Raw genomic sequence first — 22,811 nt, 5'->3', positions numbered from 1 at the left:
AATTTGTTCTCCTTTCATGGCAAGTTCCCCGCAGCTCAGTGGGTAGAGCATTGTACCGCGAAAGCGGTCTCAGTCAGGATGGAGATCCTGACACGGGGAACTTGCCGTTTTTTTTGTGTTTTTTTTTTAATTTATTTCATATTCTTTTAAAATTTTTTAATTCCTTTTTTTCGATGATTTCTTAATCTTCTACCAAGCTTTTAAATAGTCTGAAGTGTTTTTTTATACTCGTCTTTTCACGTCATTACACTAGGAAAGGTTTACTGTCACTTTGGCAAGTTTACCCTTTTCCTACACTCTTTAATTAAGAACATGCATCGGAAGACTGCTGAGTTTTAACATTATTACATTAAGCAACATAGTTTTTGTAGAAATGTCATCTTAGAGTCAAAACACATCTTCCTCAAAGTCTTTGCACACTTGTACCTTGTAGTTCATACTGTACTCATTACATATTATCTTAAAATTTGCTCTCCCTTCATGGCAAGTTCCCCGCAGCTCAATGGGTAGAGCATTGTACCGCGAAAGCGGTCCCAGTCAGGATGGAGATCCTGACACGGGGAACTTGCCGTTTTTTTTTTTTTTAATTTTTTTGTTTTCTTTTACCTTTTTAATCTTTTTTTTTTAGAAGATTTGTTTCATTTCTCATTTTATACCTGGCTTTTAAACAGTCTACATATAATGGTGATTTACTCTCGCAAATAAGCTGGGAGAGTGGAGCATGCCAATTTTCTTTTTCATTCCACTTGTTTATTTATTTTTTTTTTTTGGTCGTTTACTTGCTTTTTTCATTTGATATCTCTTTAATTGTGTATGTTGAATGTCGCTATAACCTGATTTATATATTTTTTGGAGTCCAATTTCTTGAAATACATCGGTAACTTGGTCGAAGAATGAGTAACACGTCAAGTGACTCTAACCTTTCTTTCAAAGGGAGTTTCTGATAGGCCTCCTTTAGGGCGTGTGAACAGAATTCGCGTCGTTATTGTGACGTATCCATCATTGATTGGTCTGATTCATATTCAATATTCATAGCAAATTGTAAAGTTTTCTCAAACCAAACAGGTCTTGGACGTGTGAGGACGTGTTACTACAACGACACATTTCGCCGAGAGTTTGCTTGCTCTTGGAATTGGACTGGCGCTTGGAAGACCTTTGAAGGTAAGCATTCGGTTGTTCCTTGGTGATTGCCATTTTAATGTTTTTCTCAGACTCTAAAGGTAGAAACAACTAGTCGGTGAAGGAGTGCACTTTCGGCTCGCTTCATGTTTCGCCTCCGACTTCGAGCAACTCGGGTCGATCGTGTTAATGCCTAAGTAAAAGAAACTGACCTTAGTCCTTAGTTAAACGAAAGACTTTGCATACCTTTTAAAGGAAATTGCTTGAAATTAGTTATATTTCGAAAAAAATGCGGCGATGGCGCATAAGATTCACGTAGAACGCAGTCACGTGCGTTTAAATCCTGCGTTCAAGGCTACTCCTGACCTGCAGGCGAATTGTGGCAGAGCTTTTCAAAAACAGCTTCAACAATGTACTCCGTGAAGCCACTGTGAACGTCGTTCTTGCCTCTCGAATTCTATCACACTTAAAGCTCGTTCCACCTCCCCCCTTCCACACTCATTTGCCATCAGCGATGATTTGGAAAGTTTAAAATTTACCAACCGACTCAATATTTTATTGCCTATTTATGTTGCAGGAAGACAGTCAGGTGATGAAGAAGACTAAAGATCACAGAATACAGGAGGAGAAATTGCAATCAATGAAAGCAAAAGAAACTGCAAAGATAAGATCTCTGAAATTGTTCTAATATAGTGAAAATGGTGGCTGCCAACATTTCTAGATTTACCAGGGAATTTCATTTGATTTTATATTAAACCAGAGTAATAAAGATCAGAATAGAATCTTAAGTAAAACGATAAAGTGCCAAGGGGGAATGAGGTGAGTGGCGATTCACGCGAAAAAAGACTCAAACTCAGGGCGACGGCAAACACCAAGTGAAGATGGATTTTTTTTAAGGTGGCACTGAAAGCAATGACATTTTAGGAAAAAAAACTGAAAGTGAAAATGAGCAGAGATCGGCTTTTTAAAGAGACGACAGTGCGAACAAAATAATTCAAATCTTTCTCAAAACAATGTTTCACTTTTGTTGCCAAAGCAACGTTTATTCATGAAACAATCTTTTCAATCAATTATCTTTACTTGGAAAACGTGTTAGAATTCATCCAACGGTCAGTGCCACCAAAAAAAAATTCACACATTTGCTTCGCTAATATTTGTATAATGGACAAGAGAAAAGTGGCAATCAAAGTGTAAATTGGAAAGTTTTGTTTTACTGGAAAAAAAAATAGCGAAACGACACCACCTTGGTTACAATACACTTACCGTCGTGATAAAATGATACATTTACTGACAGAACATTGACATAACCAGTCACCAAAAAAAAGTGTTGAAGAGGATAAAAATTTTAGTAGAAAGTGTACAAAACCAACATATGTCCACAGATTGTTAGAAAAATCATCCTTCAACATCGACATCTCGTACAACTTTACAGCTAATCGAGACTGGTCTACAATACACCAGGAAGTTGACGAAAGAAAACCATGATCTTTAAATTGACCTGATTTTGACATAAAGCAACCAAGTTGACGATGTAAGACGAAACATCACTGAGCCATGTTGAAAATTAGCTTGGATATTTAAGATAAAAAACAAAAACTGGTTAACAAGATCACTTGCTCCAATTTCCAACCTCTTACATCGGCGAAACTAGCTGCAAAGAGAAATGAGGACTCAGTATTGGTACGACAGCTCTTGATGTTTTGACCGACTGACGTATGATACTTTTAGAAAAAAAACAACTCCCAACAGATTTCCACAACCTAAAACCTGACCTTTTGACTACATTACATTAACAATGAAACGAACAGAATGGCTTAAACTGTCCAATCACATCTCAGAAATACTGCTCCGAATAATGCTCGGTCCGACCAAGTGAAAGGATAAAAATCTTTGATCCCTTAAGAAAACCCGATTGCCTACGTTCTCTTGTCCATGTAAAACTTAAGCATATAAAACCTACTGTCTGGTTCAGAGGATTCTCAAAGATGTTCTTAATTTACAAGTAATACAGACCACAAAATTGATCGTTTATACGAAAAGCAATACTTTGTAGAATTGCAAGTTCTCCATTGAACAAACAACTGCCCCTTTCTAGTGCTTAAACAATCAACAAAAACTGCATCGAAAATCAGAAACTCAAGCGCAAGGAAATTTACCAAGCCTTTTTCAGTTATGTTTGTCTTGTAGAAGTTTCTGGTAAAAGTTCAGAGCTTTTAACGAATAGGACATTTCCTTTGCTCATCTGGTGAAAAGAGAAAAATGAAATAGTTTGATGATTAGAGTTTTAGACGTCTTAATGTGGTCTGTATAACTGGTGACAAAGTGTTTTCGTCGAATGTAACACTACTTGAAAGATATGTTTATTTGATAATCGTCTACTTTGAACCAGCCCTTGGGGTTTTATCTTATCATTTGTAACAAACAGAGACCTCTTTCAGCCTACAATTTTGTTACTTAGGTTCAACTAAAATCTTGTTGAAATAACTTGAAAAAAATACCTGGAGTCAATCAGTTATCTGATCAATTTTTGATCAAAAAGGAAAAACAGCTAACTTGGCCCAAAGGATAAAATATATTTCACGATCATTTTGGTTGTTGATAAAAATTTATTTGGCTCGAATTATTGACCAGTTTACATCAAATTCGTCCTGTGCGGGAAAGATAACGAATTAAATGGCTGAAAAAGGTCTTGTTAATCGCAACATGGCAAGCTTAGGCATTTTCATAGGTATTCTAAGGAAATTAGAAATCTTGAAGAAAACAGTTTGCAAGAAACAAGGAAAATTCAGCTTGCCATGTTCCTTATCGTTAGAGTACAAATCACCTTGTACAAAAAAAGTCAAACACTTAAATACTTCGGTGAGGAAGCTGTTCCTCAAAAATTCTATCAGAAATTAGTTCAAAATTAAATTATTGTATGAAATTTTTTTGCACAAGGTGATGTTCACAAAAATTTTGGCGTAAAATTTAAGGGACGCCATTTTGAATTTTTGTCGAAAATGTTGTTAGGGGAAACTCTGTGCAAATTGATCTAAATTTTCCCGCCAAAAGTCTTAGTATATATTTGGACGAATTTTTCTCGACACTTTTTTGATTATTTTATGGAAATTCACTTAACTAATTAAGAAATATTTGAAGAGAATAAAGAATTCAAACTTAAAAGACTGGTATTGTTTATTAAATTTGAGAATAAAATAAAGATTGCTAATAACATTGCAGTGTTTATCGACTTTTATTGAAAAAGAGATACACAACTTGAAAATATCCTTTATTTATATTATACGAAAAAAAAATCTGCGTATTTTGAGCGCCTGTATTTTTTCTAAGTTTTTTGGCGGGAAAGTTACGCCATTTTAAACGGATGTTACTCACAGTTTCAAAAAAACCCTGGTGCATGCGTATTTTCTAAGTTTTTTGGCGGGAAAAATAAAACAAAATTGAACGGGAATTACTTAGGAAATAGTCTCGATGAAAAAAGTTGACTAGCATTAACTAAGCGAATTTTTTGCTGAAAAATCTTTCAAAGAACAGAGAGAAAATCTCAGCAATTTTGTTTTACTGGACTTTTACTTGATTCAACTTTGGTACAATCCGATAAGAAAAAAGGTTTTTGGAAATGTGACGAACTTAGCTTGAAAGTTGACATTAGTGGCGATTGTTGTAAAAATTTGTCTTCTACCTCTGCTTTACGCTTCTCTTTAACTTGGAAGATCATCACACTAAAGTGTTTATGCTTGATTCCGACTTCTGTTATCCAGCAGTCTGTAAAAAATAACACAAACAAAAACAATCAACAAATGAATCAAACACAATTAGTTTTACATTCAAATAATCTAGCAAATGTGATTAAGCATGAATTTTATCATACTGACAAGGTGCAACTTTTAAAATTCAACAGTTTTCGAATTTCCTTACATTTTTGCATTTATACTTTGCGCTGAAACACTCTCACTAGTTTTTCACTAATAGGTTGATAGTTTTAAAAGATTACGAAAACATGAAACCCGTATATGCAGATTGCTATAAGCCCAGTTGGAATAAACATTTTACTTCTAGAATGTTGTGGAAATTTCTTTGCAGAACAACAAATGCACAAGCCGCAAAAGAATCCTAATACAATATTATTATAACCGTAAGTAGCGTTGTTTCTTTATTTGCCTTTTTGTTTTCTGATTTTTAACGCCATAAGACGAAATCCAAAATAACTCTTTTCGCTAATTTGATTCATGCAGCTTTATATCTTTCGTAGGAAAGCAAGAATAAACTATTGGTAAGTTTGTAGCCGAAAATGATTTGATGACATTCCTTTAATTTGACGATGGGTTTGGTTTTCCAACAAGGGAGTGGCCCCTACGTTTTCGTCATGACGTTGCAAAGCAATACGTCAAGGTGTTTGAAACATCTTAGCTGTTCACCTCGTAAATTTGTAAAACGCTTTTAAAAAGTTGACAATCCGTAAGATCAGTAACGACCCACTTGATAAAGAAGATAACCATGGTTTGAATCATTGCATGTATATTTGTTATTGGTGTTGTTGTTGCTCTTCTTGGGCTTCACATAGATTTCGTTTCACTAGGTTAAGCAATTACTAAAAAGGCTCAAACAAAAAATCACTTACGGGAAAAATAAAAAACGCGTTGAGGTGATTCCTCAGTATTGCACTGTGCATCCTGTACTGCGCATGAAAATCACGTAATCAGCAGAATAAACGAATGCATTCCGAGAACACGGCATTGTTTTTCAACCAATGGACCAGGTAAAGAGAAACAATGGTCTTTAGCTCTTGAACGAGCGTGGTGACATATGGTTATTATTGCATAATTTTGTTGTGCAAATTATCCCCTTCAAATCGGAGAAACTTTAAAAAATTTATTCATTGGAGGAAAAACGTGCAAGACGCCCGTTACTCGAGGATGCAAATTTTGACCATGAAAGAACGATTCGAGGAACCTTCAGCGTCGATGTCACTTGAAATTGCCTTCTTTTTCCACAAATTATATATCTCTGAATCGTTCCATACGCTCAAGACTTTTTTACCTCTCGTTTTTTTTAAGCGTTGCTTTAAAAAAACTTTTGCTTCCAGCAACCGCAAAATTCACCGTGAATCGATGAAATGACGTGCGCGATTAGTGCCAGCACAGGCATAGATGGGGTAAGATTGGCCTACCATATCTATCAAACAAGCACTGTGACCTATCCTTCTTAATGAAATTTTCCGAAATAAGCGTTGGTAGGGAACATTTAAGGAAAGTCTGATAAAAATTGATCAATAACTCTTTTTTTTTCTGAGGAATCACCCTAAGCTCTCCTGAATCACGCTTGACGTTAGACTGAATGTTACAGAAAAAGTAGCTTTTAGACCGAGTCTAACGAGGACTGTAATCAATCTGTTTTTAAGGCTTTCGTGCGGAAGCAAAGTTTAGTGTAAATATGGCTACGTTATTTTTGACGTTTTATGGAACGAGACGAAAAAGGATTTGCAACTATACTCCCCAGGAGAGGGTGGAGGAGGCGAACAAGGTAGATCAGCAAAGGATTTATTATATGGCAAGTAAAAAAACAAAGCAACAACAGAATCAATCGCTGATGTAACACAACTAATACAAATTTCGGCTTCTAGCATTTTAACTTAGTTGCCAAGATTTCAGAGTGACCTTAGCCCCTCTACTCAAAGAAAAAAAGCAGAATGGAATTGCCCATGAACATTTCCCGATCCCTCTCCCTCCCCCCCTCCCCATGATTGTGGATGAATAATCACAGTGTCCTCTTTATCAAACCAAAAGCTATTTCCACCAACGAAAAATATCTATAAATTGTAAAATGCACAGACTGTTTAATAAAACAAGCTTTGTTAATTCATTGGTATCCCTTACCTTTAATGCCTCCACTGTATTTCCAACAGAACAAATCTTTGACTCTCCTAGATTCACGCGTTAGCAGTTGTTGTTCCATGACTGACTTCTTTGAAACCGTAAATCCGCTTTTTCTTGTGCTAATCTTGTGCCCAACATTACTTTCCCTTCCAAGGAGAAGAACGCTGAGTTAGGAGCTTTCTTTGCCGAAGAAAAACCAAACCACGCTAACTTTTTGAACTCGTCCGCCATGGTTGTTAGTTGTCGATCGAAGATGAATAATTTAATGTTAATTTGCAGTGATTTATTCAAATGAATATTTTTGTGTTTCTAGCGGGAACCACCCACTTCTTCTTTTGAAATGCAAATACTGAGCGATTTTATCTCAACTCATACGCAATGTGAACAAAGCCACAGAAAAACTTAGGGTAATTAATCTCGGTAGGTGATTGGTTTAAAATAATCGTACACATGTACTAGGTACTTTATTAGACATGCAAATCTGCTCCCCACGCTTAGTGCTTCGTGTTGCATGATTAAAATTGACCGCTGGCAGGTATTTCCTTGAGCAGAGACTCGTCTATGAGGATACTCAGTTCAAAAGTGCTTAATATTTTAACCTGGAAAGAAAAAAATTACGGGGAAAATGAAAGAGCACTTTAGTTTCGCAGAAACAACAATAGTCCATTTTACAGATGCGGGCTTAGTTGCCAAGCCTTTGAACAGGAGTGAGGCTACATATAAATTATTTTGTTATCATGCTAACTAGATACTTGTCTGTATCGAAACAAGGTCACCTTCAGCCTCACTCCAAGTCAAAGGCTTGGCAACGAAGTAAACAACTGTAAAATGGCCTATCAGCTCCATGAAATACTGTTACACTGGAATCTGTTACCATCCGCGCATTTTGGATTGGTAGAGACCTCAACCGACGGACACTTGCGCATAACGTACATCTATCATCTTCAAATGAATGTTCAGTTACTGGTTGAAAAACTCGAACTTCTTTTGGAGTTACGAGCGCATGAAGTTAAAAGTAAGGGTGTTTTTACATGGCTGTAATGTTGCCATGTCAAAAATAATCAAAACATATCGAGAAATAATTAAACATTCTTTTTAAACCATTTGAAAGGAACCGAAAAAAATCAGGGGTAATAATGATCCACGCCAGAATTAGTCGTTAAAATTTGTGAAACCTTTTTTGAGCATTAAACAAAGGGAAGGAAATCGTTGACAGTTTTTTATGATACAATTGAATAAAAAGCCTGGACACTGTTATTTCCAGACAGAAAATTGTTTTTCAGGGTCTAATGACTACACCTTTTGACTAATGCTTCCAAATAACTTCCAGGAATCGAGAAAAAAAAAATCTTTGAAAACAACTGAAATAAGGGAAGTAAGGGAGAACCAACTTGGCCCTAAGTATCACGAGCGAATTTCTATCCAGAAGTTAACTAGAGGTCAAGAAATAAAGATAATAAGCCAAAAAAATCAGGCTTCGATGAAGGCTTATCCCTGTGTCCCTCAGACAGTGGTTTGCCGCCATTATCAAATGCTTTACGAAGTCACTCGAAAACGAGGAAATTGCCTCGCTCCCTAATGTACTTAAAGCTCGAAAAATTCTCAAATTGAAGTTCGCCTGTGAGAATAACATTTCATCATCCATTGTCCGCAGGCCAAAGTATAATTTCTTTCACATAGTAGTTACCATAAACTGAAATCCTTTCCCTCTATTTCCGGTATGAATATGCGGGAAAATGTCTTACGGACTGCACGCAAAGACAGTACAGGAAAACAGATTTGAGAGCCTTTTTCAAAGGCAAAATGAAGTAATTTTATTACGAAAAACGTTTGAAAATGCACTCATCATACACGTCCAACAAAATCATTTTTAAATTGTTTTTCTTCTATTTTTTCACTCAAGAAAAACTCCAACTTGGAGAATGATATTACGAGTAATGTTTGGGTGCGAATGAAAAGTATGGTGAGGTAAACTGTTCTGCTATTTACAAAAATTCATTCACTAAAGCTAAATCGATTAAGCTTATATTAGGCTTTCTCGACTTGATCTCCTCAAAACTACAATGTGATATGAACCGCCTGAAAAGAGAATAAGATCAGGCACCTAAAACAACGACACTACATTCAGCCATCCTGGAAACAAACCACACAGGAAAACAGACGAAGGTAAACCAAATTCACCCGTGACAGGGTTGTAATTTTGGAGGCGAGTTTCTCTAGTCACAGGGTTTTAATTTTGGAGGCGAGTTTAACAGTTTAACAAGAGAAGCTTTCAGTCGGAGTTGAGTGTAAGGCAAACACCTTGTAATACCCAGTGAGATATGTGTTCATGAGTGGCCAGGTCAGCTTCAAAGACCAGTCCCACTCCCATTGCGTTACGACGCTGAGATGTCGTGTACACGGGTGAGCGGTATGTGTTCTACAAAAAAGAAGGAAAAAAATTAGATATTGTATACTTACACTTGAGTTATAGTAAGCGTAGTTGCTAAACGGGAATTAGAAGGAAAAGATCGGGAAAATTAGACATGTAAACACTCACTTTTGACAAAAAACTAGACTCGGAATGGCACGACAAGGACAATGAAGCAACTGTGATGGGAAACCTCCCTTCAGTGGAAATCTCTACTCTAGAAATGCAAAGTTTAGTCCTAACTGAAGCACATACGTCCCCTACCTGTTAATATAATATTAACATTGAAGGAAAACCTCAAATCAAGGAACACATTTGTACGCACAAGGGTCCCCTTAGAAAGAAGGATCAACTGAATCAAACAATGAACTTGAAACAAATATTTTATCCTAAGCTGAGTGGGAGAACATGTCATAACGGTAACCGAGAGCCAAATATTTTCCCAACCAGCTGAACCTAAATCAGTCCATAAACATTTTATCATATGACCACGACCTTTCTCTGTTTTCTGTTCTTCTTGCATTCCCCTGCAGAACCGTACCCTGGCCCTTAAAGCTTTTTACGGCGGGGCCCTATCGCACGCAGCCCTCATACGGAGATTTGTTTTTCAATAAAAGCGTGCGCGGGCGTCGCACGGATAATAAGATAAACAATACTACTTTAGCTTTCAACTGCTAAATAACGCAAACTATTTGGGAGAGGATGAACATTAAGCTACTGGTTCAAAGACCACTACGCACCGGAAAACATTTCTATTTACCTGTAATTTGAGCCTGTGTCCCTCAATTGGGATCACTTTCAAGACAGGCAGCTCCTCAACAAGAACCTTCGGTTTGGGTCTTCTTAAGCACCCTGCCTCTAAGTCCCAAGAGGCACCTTCCAGGTATAGTCCACTCACAAAGCAGCCAGAATGTGCCCTCTCGGTGACCTCCTCTGCGGTCTTGTATTTCGTAACTGTGGTGTACAGTGTGGACCGATCCAGGGGCCAGCCGTTCTTACGACAGGTGGCTTGCACAAGGGCAGTCAAATAAGACTCCGGGATGTGTAGCCCGGATAACCATATCACTGCGGGCTCACCGTCATTCACCTATGACAAGAGAAATGAGAATTTGTCCCAATAGTTATCAGAAAAGGTTTCCTGCATTGAGGCAATCTACACTATTTTTGGTGATTCCTACATAAAAATCGGGTTTTGTTTTCCTGGTAAGCGAGTCCTCTCTACTTGAATGGGTAACATACAAATAAATGATCACAAAATATATTCTCCGAGTCAGTGGGGAAACAAAACAAATAAAAATAAAAGGAAACAAGCAAATGAGCTCGTAACGAACCTGGTTTGTTCAGATCGCCCAACAGATTTCCCGTAAGCAAGAGAATGTAAGCAAGAGAATGCAAGCAAGGAGCGCGCATACAAAATACAAAAAACAAAACGAACAACTCGAACACAATCAAACAAATATGCGAGCTTTTAAGGACCCTGATATTTGATTGGTTGAGACGAACTCTACTCTTCTCCACAGAGGATAAATGTAGTCAAATTCACGGACATCCCACCAGCAACTTCTTTTAAGTGCTCATACGAGCCAGTCCATAATAAATAGCTGACACTCTAATTTAATATCAAAATGTTAATAATCAAAGGTGTCAGACGACTACTAACCCATTTGTTGTACTGGCTAAGGCGTTTGAGGAAATGCTCCATCCAGTTGCCGAGCGATTTAAGTGTAGCTGGAGCAAGCTTGCGCCAAATACTAGGAAGCTGACCATTGAACAGAGCACGTGCCACTTCGTCCAGTTCACTACTCATTCCTACTTCCCCCGCAAGAGCCTGGTATAGAGAATTACCATATTTTAAATGAATGCACAGCTGATTAAAAGGGTACCGAAACAATATTACAATATAAGCTAAACATTTGCGGCCAACGATAATTAAAACAGGCACGAAGAGTACAGGGAGTTAATTTTTGTCAGTTTAACGTCATCTAGATCGGACACTAGTGTCTTAAATCAGACGGTAGCTTTAAGACTGGCCTTAAACACAGACAGCAGTGTTTAAAATCAAACACAAGTGTCCAAAATCGAACGCTAGTGTTTAAAATCGGACATTTAAGTCTAAAATCCGACACTCGTGTTTAAAATCCAACACTAGTGTCCAAGACCGGACACTAGTGCCTAAAATCGAATGCTAGTGTCTAGAGTCGGAAACTGGTGTCGGCATTCAGACACTTGCGTTCAAAATCAGACATTAGCGTCCAAAAGCAAACAATAGCATCTAAAATTGGATAATAACGGACAACGTCTGTGATTCTGGATCGCTTTGCACCAACTGAATGTTAAATTTGAGAACGTTAAATATCTGGAATAACGTTTTCCGAATGTGCGCTAATTTTTGAGTGTCCACTGGAAAAAAGTTGCAGTTGCTCACCCTCTGAAGGTTGATAAGCGAAGTTGACATCTTCCTGATTAAGACATTAAACCGATCCAGCTCTTGCAGTAACACCACATAAGTCGGCGTGATGTCTGTGATGTTCTTCCTGACCCGATCCACATCAAAGAGAGGAGGTAGCTTGCCTTGAATGTCGGTAGCGATCTTGCCTATAAACTCCTCCCGGCTGATGCCTCCTGACTCTCCTCCGGTCTGAGGCTGCAGCTCCACCAAGTGGTTCCACATGTCCTTGGCTGAGTGAGTGTAGTAACCAATCTCCGCGTTGGGGTGCAGACCGAAGACGTCAGGTGTGTTAGACAGGGTCAAATCCTCAATGGTGTCCACGTATAAGTCTCGGTTACACTCCGGAGCATCTAAAATAGTGAAAAGTTTTGATACATTACTCTGTGTTACGCATTTAAATGTTGAATAAATTCTCTTACCAACTGGGTTCAAGGTGCGTAATGCAAGTTACAGACGGAGTTTTTCCGCACGGATTTATGATCCAAAGTGAAGCTTTTGAGCCACAAATCTGAGCGGCAAAAACGAGGGTCCGTAAATCATAGAACAGACTGAGAAAACGAGGTTAATAAGATATTTCTTGTATTCCTGGGTTTTAACCGATAGAGGAGGAAGATTTCGGTTCAAACAAACTTTTAAATTTAGCGGGCTGTACAGTGAAACATAGCCCGCCAAATTGACTAATCATTGTGCACATACTGAGAGATAATGCTTTCGAATTTGTAAGTTGGCCTTGTACTATCGAAACGTCGACTATTAATTGACGTCACCCTTGTTAAAAAAATAAATAAATAAAAAAAAAAAAAAAAAAGATTAGAGCAGTTTGTTTCACTTTAGGCTTTCAAACAGCCTGTTCAACTGCTTGTCTACAACGCAGCCTCTTTAACAACTAAAATGGTAAAAGGCTGACCGAAGAGTTTCCAAACTGACAAAAACGATCAGGGTCTTGGACGGAATAATTCCAAAGAGAGGACAGGTTAGCAGTAAAGGGACGAGATAAAGAAATGAAGTGAGATTGATATCTACCTTTTTCAGGTTTGGGAATGAAGTAATCCACCTCTTCGCCCATGTAGAAGTGGAATGGCTGAAAGGTATCGAATATAAAGTCGCCCATGTACTCGTCCATGTAAGTTTTCACTACGCGGCGATCAAAATCATCGATAACCCGTCCACCATACATGACCTACAGAACAAAAAGGAAAAACACCACAAATTCAATTCTCATTACAACAGATCCAATTTATTAAAATAGGAAAGATGGTTACTTTTAAGCTCGATGGTGAAATCAATAAATTTGTTTTTCGTCTTTTCCCGAACGTGAGACAAAGAAAAAAAAAATCTATAGTTTTCCTGAGGAATCAAACCATAGACATTCGGATTCTGCGCTCTGATGCTCTACCACTGAGAAACAGAAAACGCGGCGGTGAGTGAGGCCATTAGAAGGTTCTTGTATGACACACGTCCAGCATACTGCCAGGGCGAGCAATGTCGGAAGTTTCGTGTCGGTAAGTAGTAGACGAAAGATGGTATTTATTTATTTTTTCAACAAGGCGAAACCCATATTTATCTGATTCAATTTGTCAATAATGACTCACCTCGCCAATGAGATACTTCAAACTGGCCCAAGGTATCCTCTTGTCAGGACTCTCCAGTGATTTAGTTAGATAAGTGTTCAGTAAAGTCATACACACTCGGAAATCTGACTCGTTGAAATCATAAGCAATATTCCAGCCAATTTTCCCGTACTTTCGTCTTTCCTGTACCACAGCGTGGAAGAATGCCAGCACATACCTAATTAGCAAACAAAAAACCGGTTCCCAGTTACATCCACAGATAAATTGAAACCACAACAATCTAAAGGTCTGATAAACGAAGCAAAAAAATTCCGCGACAGCCAAGAGAGATATCATACTCTATCTCGTTGAAATCCAACCTGTTCTTACTGTGTGATTATTATGGGCTCTTGCTTTCCTACCTACCAATAACTCATTAGCAATTCTCCTTACTGTCTAACATACAATTCTTATGATGTTAGTTTGGAGCATTTGGTATTGGATCAACCACTAATCCCAACTAATATTTTCATTTTTTCTCATCACTTGTCTGCTTGATATTGTATTGATTTTGTAAGGAGAAATGCTATCTTGGTCACTCAGGGGAGTCACAGGGTTAATGGTCACCAAATTAATCTGCCTAATTGACAGGCCAGAAAAGACATCATGAATCCAGAGCAAAACTCGGGAAGGTACACATGCTTTGAAAACTTGACTTTCGTAGTGTGATACTAATAATTACAACCTCTTCAATGATATTACAGTCACTTTATGAATAATATAGAGAAGTATCCCATCAAATGACCCCCACGATCCTCGCGCGCGCTTTTATTGTAAATAAATACAATTTCTGACGTACACAAGCGGTGGGAAGGACTGGTGAGGACAGTCAGCAAGCGCCTGGTTGGTAATCTTGTGATAAGTACTGCGAAGATTCAGCTTTAGACCGTTCGGCGGCTCAGTAACAACCTGAAAAAATAGTGTTTTATGCAAGTCAGACAGAAATGTTAAGAAATAACTGTCAGCATGGCTCTAAAAGTAAAAAAAATTCAAGTGTTTCCCGCGAACCAAGAGGCTCGCACCGCTTGGGCTTATCCTAGTTTCTAAAACACGAAGCATCTAGAAGAATTGTGTCTCTCCTTATCAGACCTCTTGCTTTGCTCCGGAACTTAGACTTGCTCGCGGGCTAAGCAAAGCTCGTGTCGTAGCGCTAATAATGAGAGCTGGGTCACAATCTAAGCCTGGGCTTAAGCTAAGATCTTTCGACCAAGAGTCTAGCGCGAAACCATAATGGACTGCACCTCCTCTACATACCTCAAAGGTTTCGTAAAACATCATGTGGTGATTCCTTGCAAATACTTATCACCTTACCTTGAGGGACCTCTGTAGGATCCCAATAGGGAACTCCGGTGTAGGATCCGTGGTGAGCCAGAGCCTAAAATCAGGGTGCGGTTTACTGATCCGTTCCAAGACTTTTTCAAGTTCCCTCAACCACTTTACCAGTAAATGACAGTTTTGAAGCATCAGCCACTGACCGCGAGCGATCGCTGTTTCAAGCAGTTGCAGGGCTAACTGCAAATGCAAAGAGAGGGAAGAATATTGAAGTGGTTTACGTCATACAATAATTAAATTCGAAATCGGACAGAACTGTAGTTGGGACGAACCGAAATAGAACAACTATACGAAAGGAAGATTAGGTTTAAAATTTATCATAAACAGCTTTTACAATTTCTAAAACCCTGGAAACAATTTAATAGGACCTTTCTGACTTGTTCATCCTCATATCGCCCATTATTATCAATATACGCGGCCAAATAGAAAATCGGCCTCTTCAAAACACACGCTCAGCGGGCCGCAAAAGACTGACAGCGGGCTGCTAATGCATTATCAGCCCTACAGCTGATTGGCTCTTGCTTCATCATCCGATGGATTTTAACCAATTAGAATAAGCCTAGTGTTGACGCGGGAAAACCATTCATTTGCGAAACTCCGGTTTTGAACTGCAGTTTTTTCAGTCGTCGAATCGTCTTCGAGCGAAAACTGAAGTAATGGAAGAAATTAGCAGTCAAAACTCAGATTTGGGGCTAGAAGATTTGGACAAATTAGAAGCAAAAGGTCAGGCGGAAAGGACATTTTTAAGGTTAACTTTGTGATATGCCTATTATTTATAGACGATTTTAGGCATTTTTTCGGTAATTTTCAATAAGTTCACTGGACTGAGTTGATTCTTTAATAGCTTGTTCAATCAACACTTACATGATGATTTGAAGTGACTTTGAATTCGTCATTCACTTAGCTTGTATTATTAAAACTCGCATTCTTGATATCATTTGGCCTTGTTTATTGATAATAATGATAATGACATGACTTTTTTCGGGAATATTGTTTACAAGAGGCGTGAGGGATAAGAATCGAGTCAGCCGGAGTGGCATGCCACGTAGGGAGCGACGGGAGGGGAGTCTGGGAGAGAAGAGAATATATATTCTTTGTCCTTCTCATCTCTGCTTGTGTGCCTCTTAATGATGATAAAATTTAAAAAAAAACAAACAAATGGAGGCAAATCAATGGTGTTACCTTTTCCTGTCCTTGACCCATTGCAAGGAACTTCAACTTATTTCCACCAAAGCCTGATCTCTCAGCCAGCTTCATCAAGTCACTAGCAGGGTCCGAGCCGGGGCTGAGAATGAAGATTATTGGCGAGAACGGGTTGGACTGCTCAAATATCGCCTCAAAACTGATCACAGGCGGCGTCACATATTTCTCGCTCATTCTGCCAGTCACGAAGTTCGTGATGGCCAGATAAACTCGATCCACACGGAAACAGCGCAGGAGAAGAAGACGTTGAAAGTCTGTCAGGTTTTCTTCGTAACGACCAGGAAAAGGGGCGGATTCTGGTGCATCTTGGTCACACCACTAAAGAGAAATGAAATGGAGGTATTATCCAACCTTGAATGTTAGTTTTAAGTAGAGTTGACGACTTTGTGGCACCCAGACTATGGCCAGTATTTTCTATACAAGTTTTAAAGGATTCGGATCAGTCAAGCTCAAATATACATTAAAGAAAGCGTCAGTCGGCCACGTAGCCTTCTCCTTACGTTTAGATAGTAATTAAAACGTCGTACCTCTTTCCAATCTTTCCCATTCCTTTCTATGTCATCCGCCAGTGAACTGAAAGCGTCTGGAGTCACAGTCATGAGTCTCTGTATGTCTTCCCAGCCTTGATCTGGCAGCCAAGGGAAGGGTTTGGAGCGAGAACTCTTTTCAAGAGAAATGTTGCCTTTGAGGAAGAAATCCAGCTCCTCGGGGTTAAGCTTTCCGTCTGCCTCCATAATTTTGATGGTCATTTGGAATGAAAAGAGCAACTTGTGACGTTCAAACAGACCTAAAGATTAAAACACACAGATACTCGTGATAAACAATGTTGTTGAATACAAAACGATCCCTCTTGCTTTTCCTTTGAAAAGAAACTGTAAGGATTATTTAACCCTTCCAGCCAATAGTATTCGGGAAAAAAAATGATCAATGCACCAAAACTTAAACATTCGATCGATAAACAGCTCATGGCCTGAATTCTGCAAATAACTTCTGTTGAGCTTGTCAAAACGTCGGTGACTGTCGTTATCAACACTCCATTTCAGGACTACTTTCATCCGGACCATCATCACAGCACACGATTTATTGTTACTCCCAGGTAAAAACTATTGCCCCCTTTACCCCCAAATTTTATTCATAAATTCTCTCCTCTGGTTGCGACACATTTCCTTGTAAATTGGTTACGAAAATTTGGCGTTCGATCAAGAGAACAACCTCTATCTGATAAGTCTGAAGATTCTCATCACCTGTTTGCTGGAAAAAGTATGGATATTGTGGGGAGAACTGAGTTACATGTTAATCACTACTGAAAGTTTAAGGGTTGAGTGTATCATATAGGTCGTCATGAAGTATACCCTTACCAGTACAGGCATAATTGTATACATTCATAGTGAGGGTGTCCATGATGTTTTTGAGTCGTTTTGGAAGAATGGAATCTGGTAAGCTCTTTCTCAAAGACAAGTCAAACACTTGCAAATAAGAAGCCAAGGAGTATTGGTACATGGAATTCACTGCTGACATCTCTGATAACACAAAGAACAGAACCGCTCCTAGCTTTGCCGCTGGCCTGTAACCATCGCGGAGCTTGTCGATGTCGATTGCTGTCTTGGCGCCAAGCTTTAGCTTCTCACCGACCTGGAGAGAACAGAGAGATTCAATATGACATTTGTGGGTGATAAAGATTGAGGTAATGTTGGAAGAAGGACGTACAAAATAATGACCTGCCCAAAGAAGAGGATGTAAAACAGTGAGAAGTCCATTCCACGCTAACTCTGGGAGTAGCTCGGACTGATTAAAATTTAACGAAAGAAATCAAACGAGATTATTACCTCAACAGCCTTTGACTTGGTGTCTTCTAGAGTTTGAACAAGTTCAACATTATCCAACATGTTACCCTGCGACGTAGCCAGCTCACGAAGAAGCGTGTCTTCAAGATCCTTCAGCAGGCGCTTGTTATCACTAAAACAAAATGTTACATCACCATGAAAATAAGACTCGTTTTTAACACTAGAGAGCGATATGTCCAACTATCATTGGTGCTCAGGAACAACTCACCTGGTTTCCTGAATAAGTCTTTCTCTCTGTTCCTCAAGCTCTTTCCTCTCAAATCCCACAATAACACTCAACAGCTGATCCTCAAGTCCCTTCATAGTCACTGTGTAGTTCACAACCATACAACGACTAAAGTGTGTGGGTGTGTACTTGGGGTTGGACAGCTTTGTGTTCAGGTACAGACGGAAACTTGGGTCATAATCCACTTCTTTGTCTCCCAATACAACGAATTCGCGGCCAGGCTCGCCTGATAGGAAAAAAATACAACAACATTGTCGCAGTACATACAGAAATTTGTCATTGAGAGTCGTAGTAATCAGGGATTATTTTATTTTTGCTTTACTTGTCTTTGTGATTGGTCTGGAAAACTTCCGTTATCCTTTAAAACAATCAGACGCAAAATTAACACCAATGGCGACCTGGTCACTCGCGTTTTTCCGCGCTTTAGGTTTTTCGCCTGTTTTTAGTTTGAATTTCCTTTGGTTTACTTTGGTTTTGGTATTTCGACGGTCAACTGAAAACTGCTCTACAAATAAAACAATTGCCGAAGTCATTTGTACCCCTTGAAAATGACGTCCTTGTTCCACCGAAAAAAAGTTTTGAGGACGTTTTTTATGACGAAAGGTAAGGAGAGAGTAATGCACAGCATCTGATAGGCTGTTGTTTAGTGACTAAATTTCGATAGCAATCGATCAAAAATCAGACTCTACGAGAATATACGGTCGTACCAACAAAACAGAATCTTTTCTTTCTCCTCTAGGAGCTTTCTTCTAGAGGGCTGTTGTAAGTATCGAATAAATACATACAAGAGAAGTACTCTTATCGCCTGACAGCAGTAGTAACAAGGTTATTTCATCGCTTAGAGTATTTTTTCTCTTTTTATTGTTACCTTTAACATTCTTGTCCAGTACGTTATCGATCACCGGATCAATGTATTCGTCAACGTCCTTGAACAAAATGGGGAAGCCATATTTGATGGCCAACTCGAGCTGTTTCAGGAAATCTGGATCGTTGAAAGTAACAACCTACAAGATAAAGCAACAAGAAATGACGATGAAATTAGTTATGGCTTTCACATCTAAGAGATATGAAATTAAAAACTATTCTTACAACTTTCAAAAACTGCCCAACAGATGGTAATAAGAAATCAGAAAATCATCAACTTGGAAATTTTGTCTTCCGACGGTGATCAGACACCAAATTCTCAGGAATATCCAACAAAGAGATGTATGTTTGCCAGGTGCAAGAATAAGCTATTAGATCTCTGAAGCGAAAGGCATAATACAAAGTTAAGAAGATAAGGCTACTCAAACACTGAAATATCATGATTGAAAATTCTCAAAAAGCGAAAACCTGCCGAGCATCCGACTGACACAAACGCACATCTCACCTTTAAATTGTTTTTCTCTTCCTTCTTCTTGATCCAGTTCAGTGCCTGCTGCTGTGGATCAATACACAGTGGATACCGGCTGGCCTGGGTGGTCAGGATACCATTCTCGATCGACAGTTCATCCGGAGGGAGCCCCTCCGATGTCCATCGACTGATCTCCACATCGTTAGTGAGGAAGGTGTCCAGCCTAAAGGGTTGACTCACGGGGATGTTTCGATTCAGGACGTCTTTCTCCCACTCCCCCCGATACATGTCATATCGGAAGTCCCAAGTGAAGGCTCCCAGATAGCTGAGGAAGGCTGAGGCCAGGAGACAGTCTCCAAGTAAACGAACTCGTTGACGCTTTAGTTCTTCAAGGTCTTCCGTCCATCTGAGAGAGGGGACATAAGAAGGGATTCATCAAAGACTTAAGATTGTTTATCACCTAAGAACACCTTCCAAGCCTGGATTTCACTCGCAAAGGAGTAGTGGCTGGAGTCCAAGGTGCATTTTCCAAGTGAAATCGAAAATCGGAGTCGTAAGCGGAATCACAAGCTTGACGGAATTGGAGGCAAACAGAAAATTTCCATTTTTATCCAATTCCATTAATAACTACGATCCAGTGTAAACTAGATTTTCAAAGTCGCAAGCAGAAGTAGAAGAACCAACCGGTCATAATGCGAGTTCTCAGGCCATACTTTGGCTTACAACTTTCGATTTCACTTGGAAACTCCAACTTGGTGCGGTGCATGGGTCACGCGTGACAGAAATACGAGCAGGATCTATTCTCTACGTAAATTAAGGGAGTACGTTTCTAACTACGGTGCTACGTCGGTGTGGAGTATAACTAGATAATTTGGTTTGATGAAATGAGTTGATAATTTAAATTGGCCACCGCAAGGACTTTCTAAAGCTGATGTTACGAGCGTTAGCCCATCGTCAGAGCCAATAGGAAACGCTAAGGAGCGAAGAACGAGGGCATGGCGCTCGCAACGTCAGCTTCACGCTGCCCAGTTGACATTATCAACTTAGCTGATAAAAATCATCGGATTGTGTCGCTCTACGCCGATGAAAATAACTCCGACTTTGCCTTCGACGATCGCGAAAACCAGCCTTTAGAGCTATGCTGTGCTTATAACATAAAATACAATCTGCTATCTTAAAGACCGTGTCTTGAATCACCCTCAGGCAATGAGAGGTCTCAATTCATTTACCTTATTTTCTCAGATCCCAGACCAGATATGAGTTTATCAGCTGCTATCAGGCGCCGTTCCATAATTTCCGCTTCTTCCTGTAAACTCGACTTCTCTCTCATGGCGGCATCGTATTTATCCCCAAGATTCTTCAGTTCCTCGTCCAAAGCCTTCACTTCTTTCTCGATCTTCTCCAATTCACGCTTACTCAGGTGGTAATTTCTCTCCAGCCTAGCCACCTGCGATGCAAAAAGATACATAGTTCATCACACTTCGCACAGACTGATAACAGTTCGTAAGTGTGGTATAGAGGGTCTCGTGTAGACCCACTGTAGGATTGTTACACTATGTATTATTCTAAGCTTCGTAACCAGCCGCTGTCCAAGACATAAGCCCACGCTCCTTCCAGAGGGATGTAAACCAATTACTTCTATCACGGATTAGATTTGTCTCAGACAACCTTGTGGATCATGTTCATAACACCTACCTTCTCTCTCTTTGGTTTGATTTCCCTGGCAACAGAGCAGTAGCCAAGCACGGCCACCACAAACTTGAGTAATCCAGCTCCTGCTTTGCTGACTTCTCTCATCTCTTCTACTGTGATGTTCATCTCCTTCAACATATCACGGGCGCGACGCACCTAAAGGAATACCACAGTTAAAAGAGAGAAGAAGACACAATAAACTCAATGGAAATTGGAGGCGCCATGGTTTGGCTCTATCGCGCATTTGTTATTTGAGCGTGATTCAGTATTGGCTTGGTTTTTTTTAATCTGTGATTTGTCGAGCACGTTCAGCCATCCTTTCAACCAATCGCACCGAAAAATTACAATGAAATGTCAGATGTTAACTAGTACTGTTGCGCGCTTGCTATTTGTTATTGTTACCTTTCCTATCATCGTCCGTTGTAATCATTATAGTTTTATGACACTTAACCATTATATAGTGCAACTATAAAAAATCTTTGGAGCGAGTGGTTGAGTAGAAAAGGTCAGTACTGGCTAGGCAACATAAAGTACTCCTCGGCAAAGTCATGTCACCTATTCCAGACCCCAAGTGGTGGGTGAAAAACACCTATGTATCTCCATTTGTTTCGTTTCACTCAGCCAGTGGAAAAAAATCCTTAATCTCTACCCGTTACCTGAGCGCTTGTGATGCCATCCACATCCATATCTGTCAAGCTCTTCAAGAAGTTTGCTTCAGACATCATTCCCTTCGCTTGTTTCCATGATACCTCTTTATAACCACGCATTACGACGATACACTCTGACACCATCTGTACCGCGCGAGGGGGTTTGGCGAATGACCTGGGGAGAGCAAACGGAAGGTTAATAACCATCATGAGTACTACTCCCAACGTGATTATAGAGAAGAAAGTGAAATAAATAATCAATTAATCATTACGCGACAGCGACTCAAAATTGAGAAACTAGTTTTCACTAAGGCCGTCCCATGTTTGTTTATTTTTTCAGCCCCATCTCTAGGTAGCACGTTAGAACACGTGCCTGATCTCAGTGACGTCAGATTTGTCCAAATCCTGCAAAGCCAGTTTAGCTTCTTCTAACGCAGGCAGAGCCTGGGCAAGAGCTTCCTCAGCCTCGGCTTTCTCGACAACGATCTCCTTGTTCTGTTCAGCTATTTCCTCTCTCTTTCCAACCGCCATGGCCTTTTTCTCGTTTGCTAGTTCCGTGGCACGCTGAATCTCTGAGAGCAGTTTCTCGCAGGCCTCGCTTTTCTCTGTCACCGCCACTTTCTGAATCTCCAGCTTTTCATTCAGTTCTTTCAGCTGTTCGCTTGCGGCCAGCAATTTGCTGAGGCCTCCATCAAGACGATGACACTAAAGCAAAAGTCGAAATATTATTTGGAGAAAAACGCGATCACCCTTTACTAGAAAAATAATTTGATAACTGATTGGGTACATGAGGACTAGAAGTGAAAAGAAGCATTCTGCTAGAAGCAAGTGACGAAGTCGCGTTTGTTTTTAGTTTTGAGAGAATGGCACGAGTTTTTTTCTGGACCAATCACTAATCAAAGTGAAGTAAAAACATTTCAACACTCAAATGAAAATTACTCTATTCCCCTGGTTCAAATCAATATGCTTAATTACGCGTGAATATATCATAACATCCACTGCAGAAAGGAAGAAGGAAAAGTTTTGTTTCGTTTAATACAGTCTCCATTCATGGAAGCCAGCCATGTCATTCT

The 22,811-nt window shown here is 39.5% G+C and overlaps 1 protein-coding gene across 1 annotated transcript in view; it reads right to left on the bottom strand.

Annotated features, from left to right (window-relative positions):
* Positions 1–8,781: 8,781 nt before the first annotated feature.
* Positions 8,782–22,811, bottom strand: part of LOC131780964 (dynein axonemal heavy chain 10) — a 43,905-nt gene continuing 29,875 nt past the window's right edge. The window contains exons 46-64 of the mRNA XM_059097595.2: positions 22,112–22,443; positions 21,748–21,913; positions 21,095–21,247; positions 20,629–20,846; positions 19,436–19,805; positions 18,935–19,070; positions 18,049–18,292; positions 17,823–17,952; positions 17,355–17,628; positions 16,524–16,783; positions 15,976–16,314; positions 14,773–14,973; positions 14,261–14,370; positions 13,444–13,639; positions 12,875–13,031; positions 11,828–12,201; positions 11,063–11,230; positions 10,163–10,489; positions 8,782–9,411 (exon numbers count right to left, since the gene is read on the bottom strand). Of these exons, the coding sequence (XP_058953578.2) occupies positions 9,265–9,411; positions 10,163–10,489; positions 11,063–11,230; positions 11,828–12,201; positions 12,875–13,031; positions 13,444–13,639; positions 14,261–14,370; positions 14,773–14,973; positions 15,976–16,314; positions 16,524–16,783; positions 17,355–17,628; positions 17,823–17,952; positions 18,049–18,292; positions 18,935–19,070; positions 19,436–19,805; positions 20,629–20,846; positions 21,095–21,247; positions 21,748–21,913; positions 22,112–22,443 (4,302 nt within the window). The 3' untranslated portion in view covers positions 8,782–9,264. The remainder of the gene's footprint in view (positions 9,412–10,162; positions 10,490–11,062; positions 11,231–11,827; positions 12,202–12,874; positions 13,032–13,443; positions 13,640–14,260; positions 14,371–14,772; positions 14,974–15,975; positions 16,315–16,523; positions 16,784–17,354; positions 17,629–17,822; positions 17,953–18,048; positions 18,293–18,934; positions 19,071–19,435; positions 19,806–20,628; positions 20,847–21,094; positions 21,248–21,747; positions 21,914–22,111; positions 22,444–22,811) is intronic.

This window comes from Pocillopora verrucosa, chromosome 2 (assembly GCF_036669915.1).
Source record: "Pocillopora verrucosa isolate sample1 chromosome 2, ASM3666991v2, whole genome shotgun sequence".
NCBI classification, from domain to species: Eukaryota; Metazoa; Cnidaria; class Anthozoa; order Scleractinia; family Pocilloporidae; genus Pocillopora; species Pocillopora verrucosa.
Note: the sequence above shows the minus strand (reverse complement) of the source record. Positions and strands in the feature narration are given on the sequence as shown.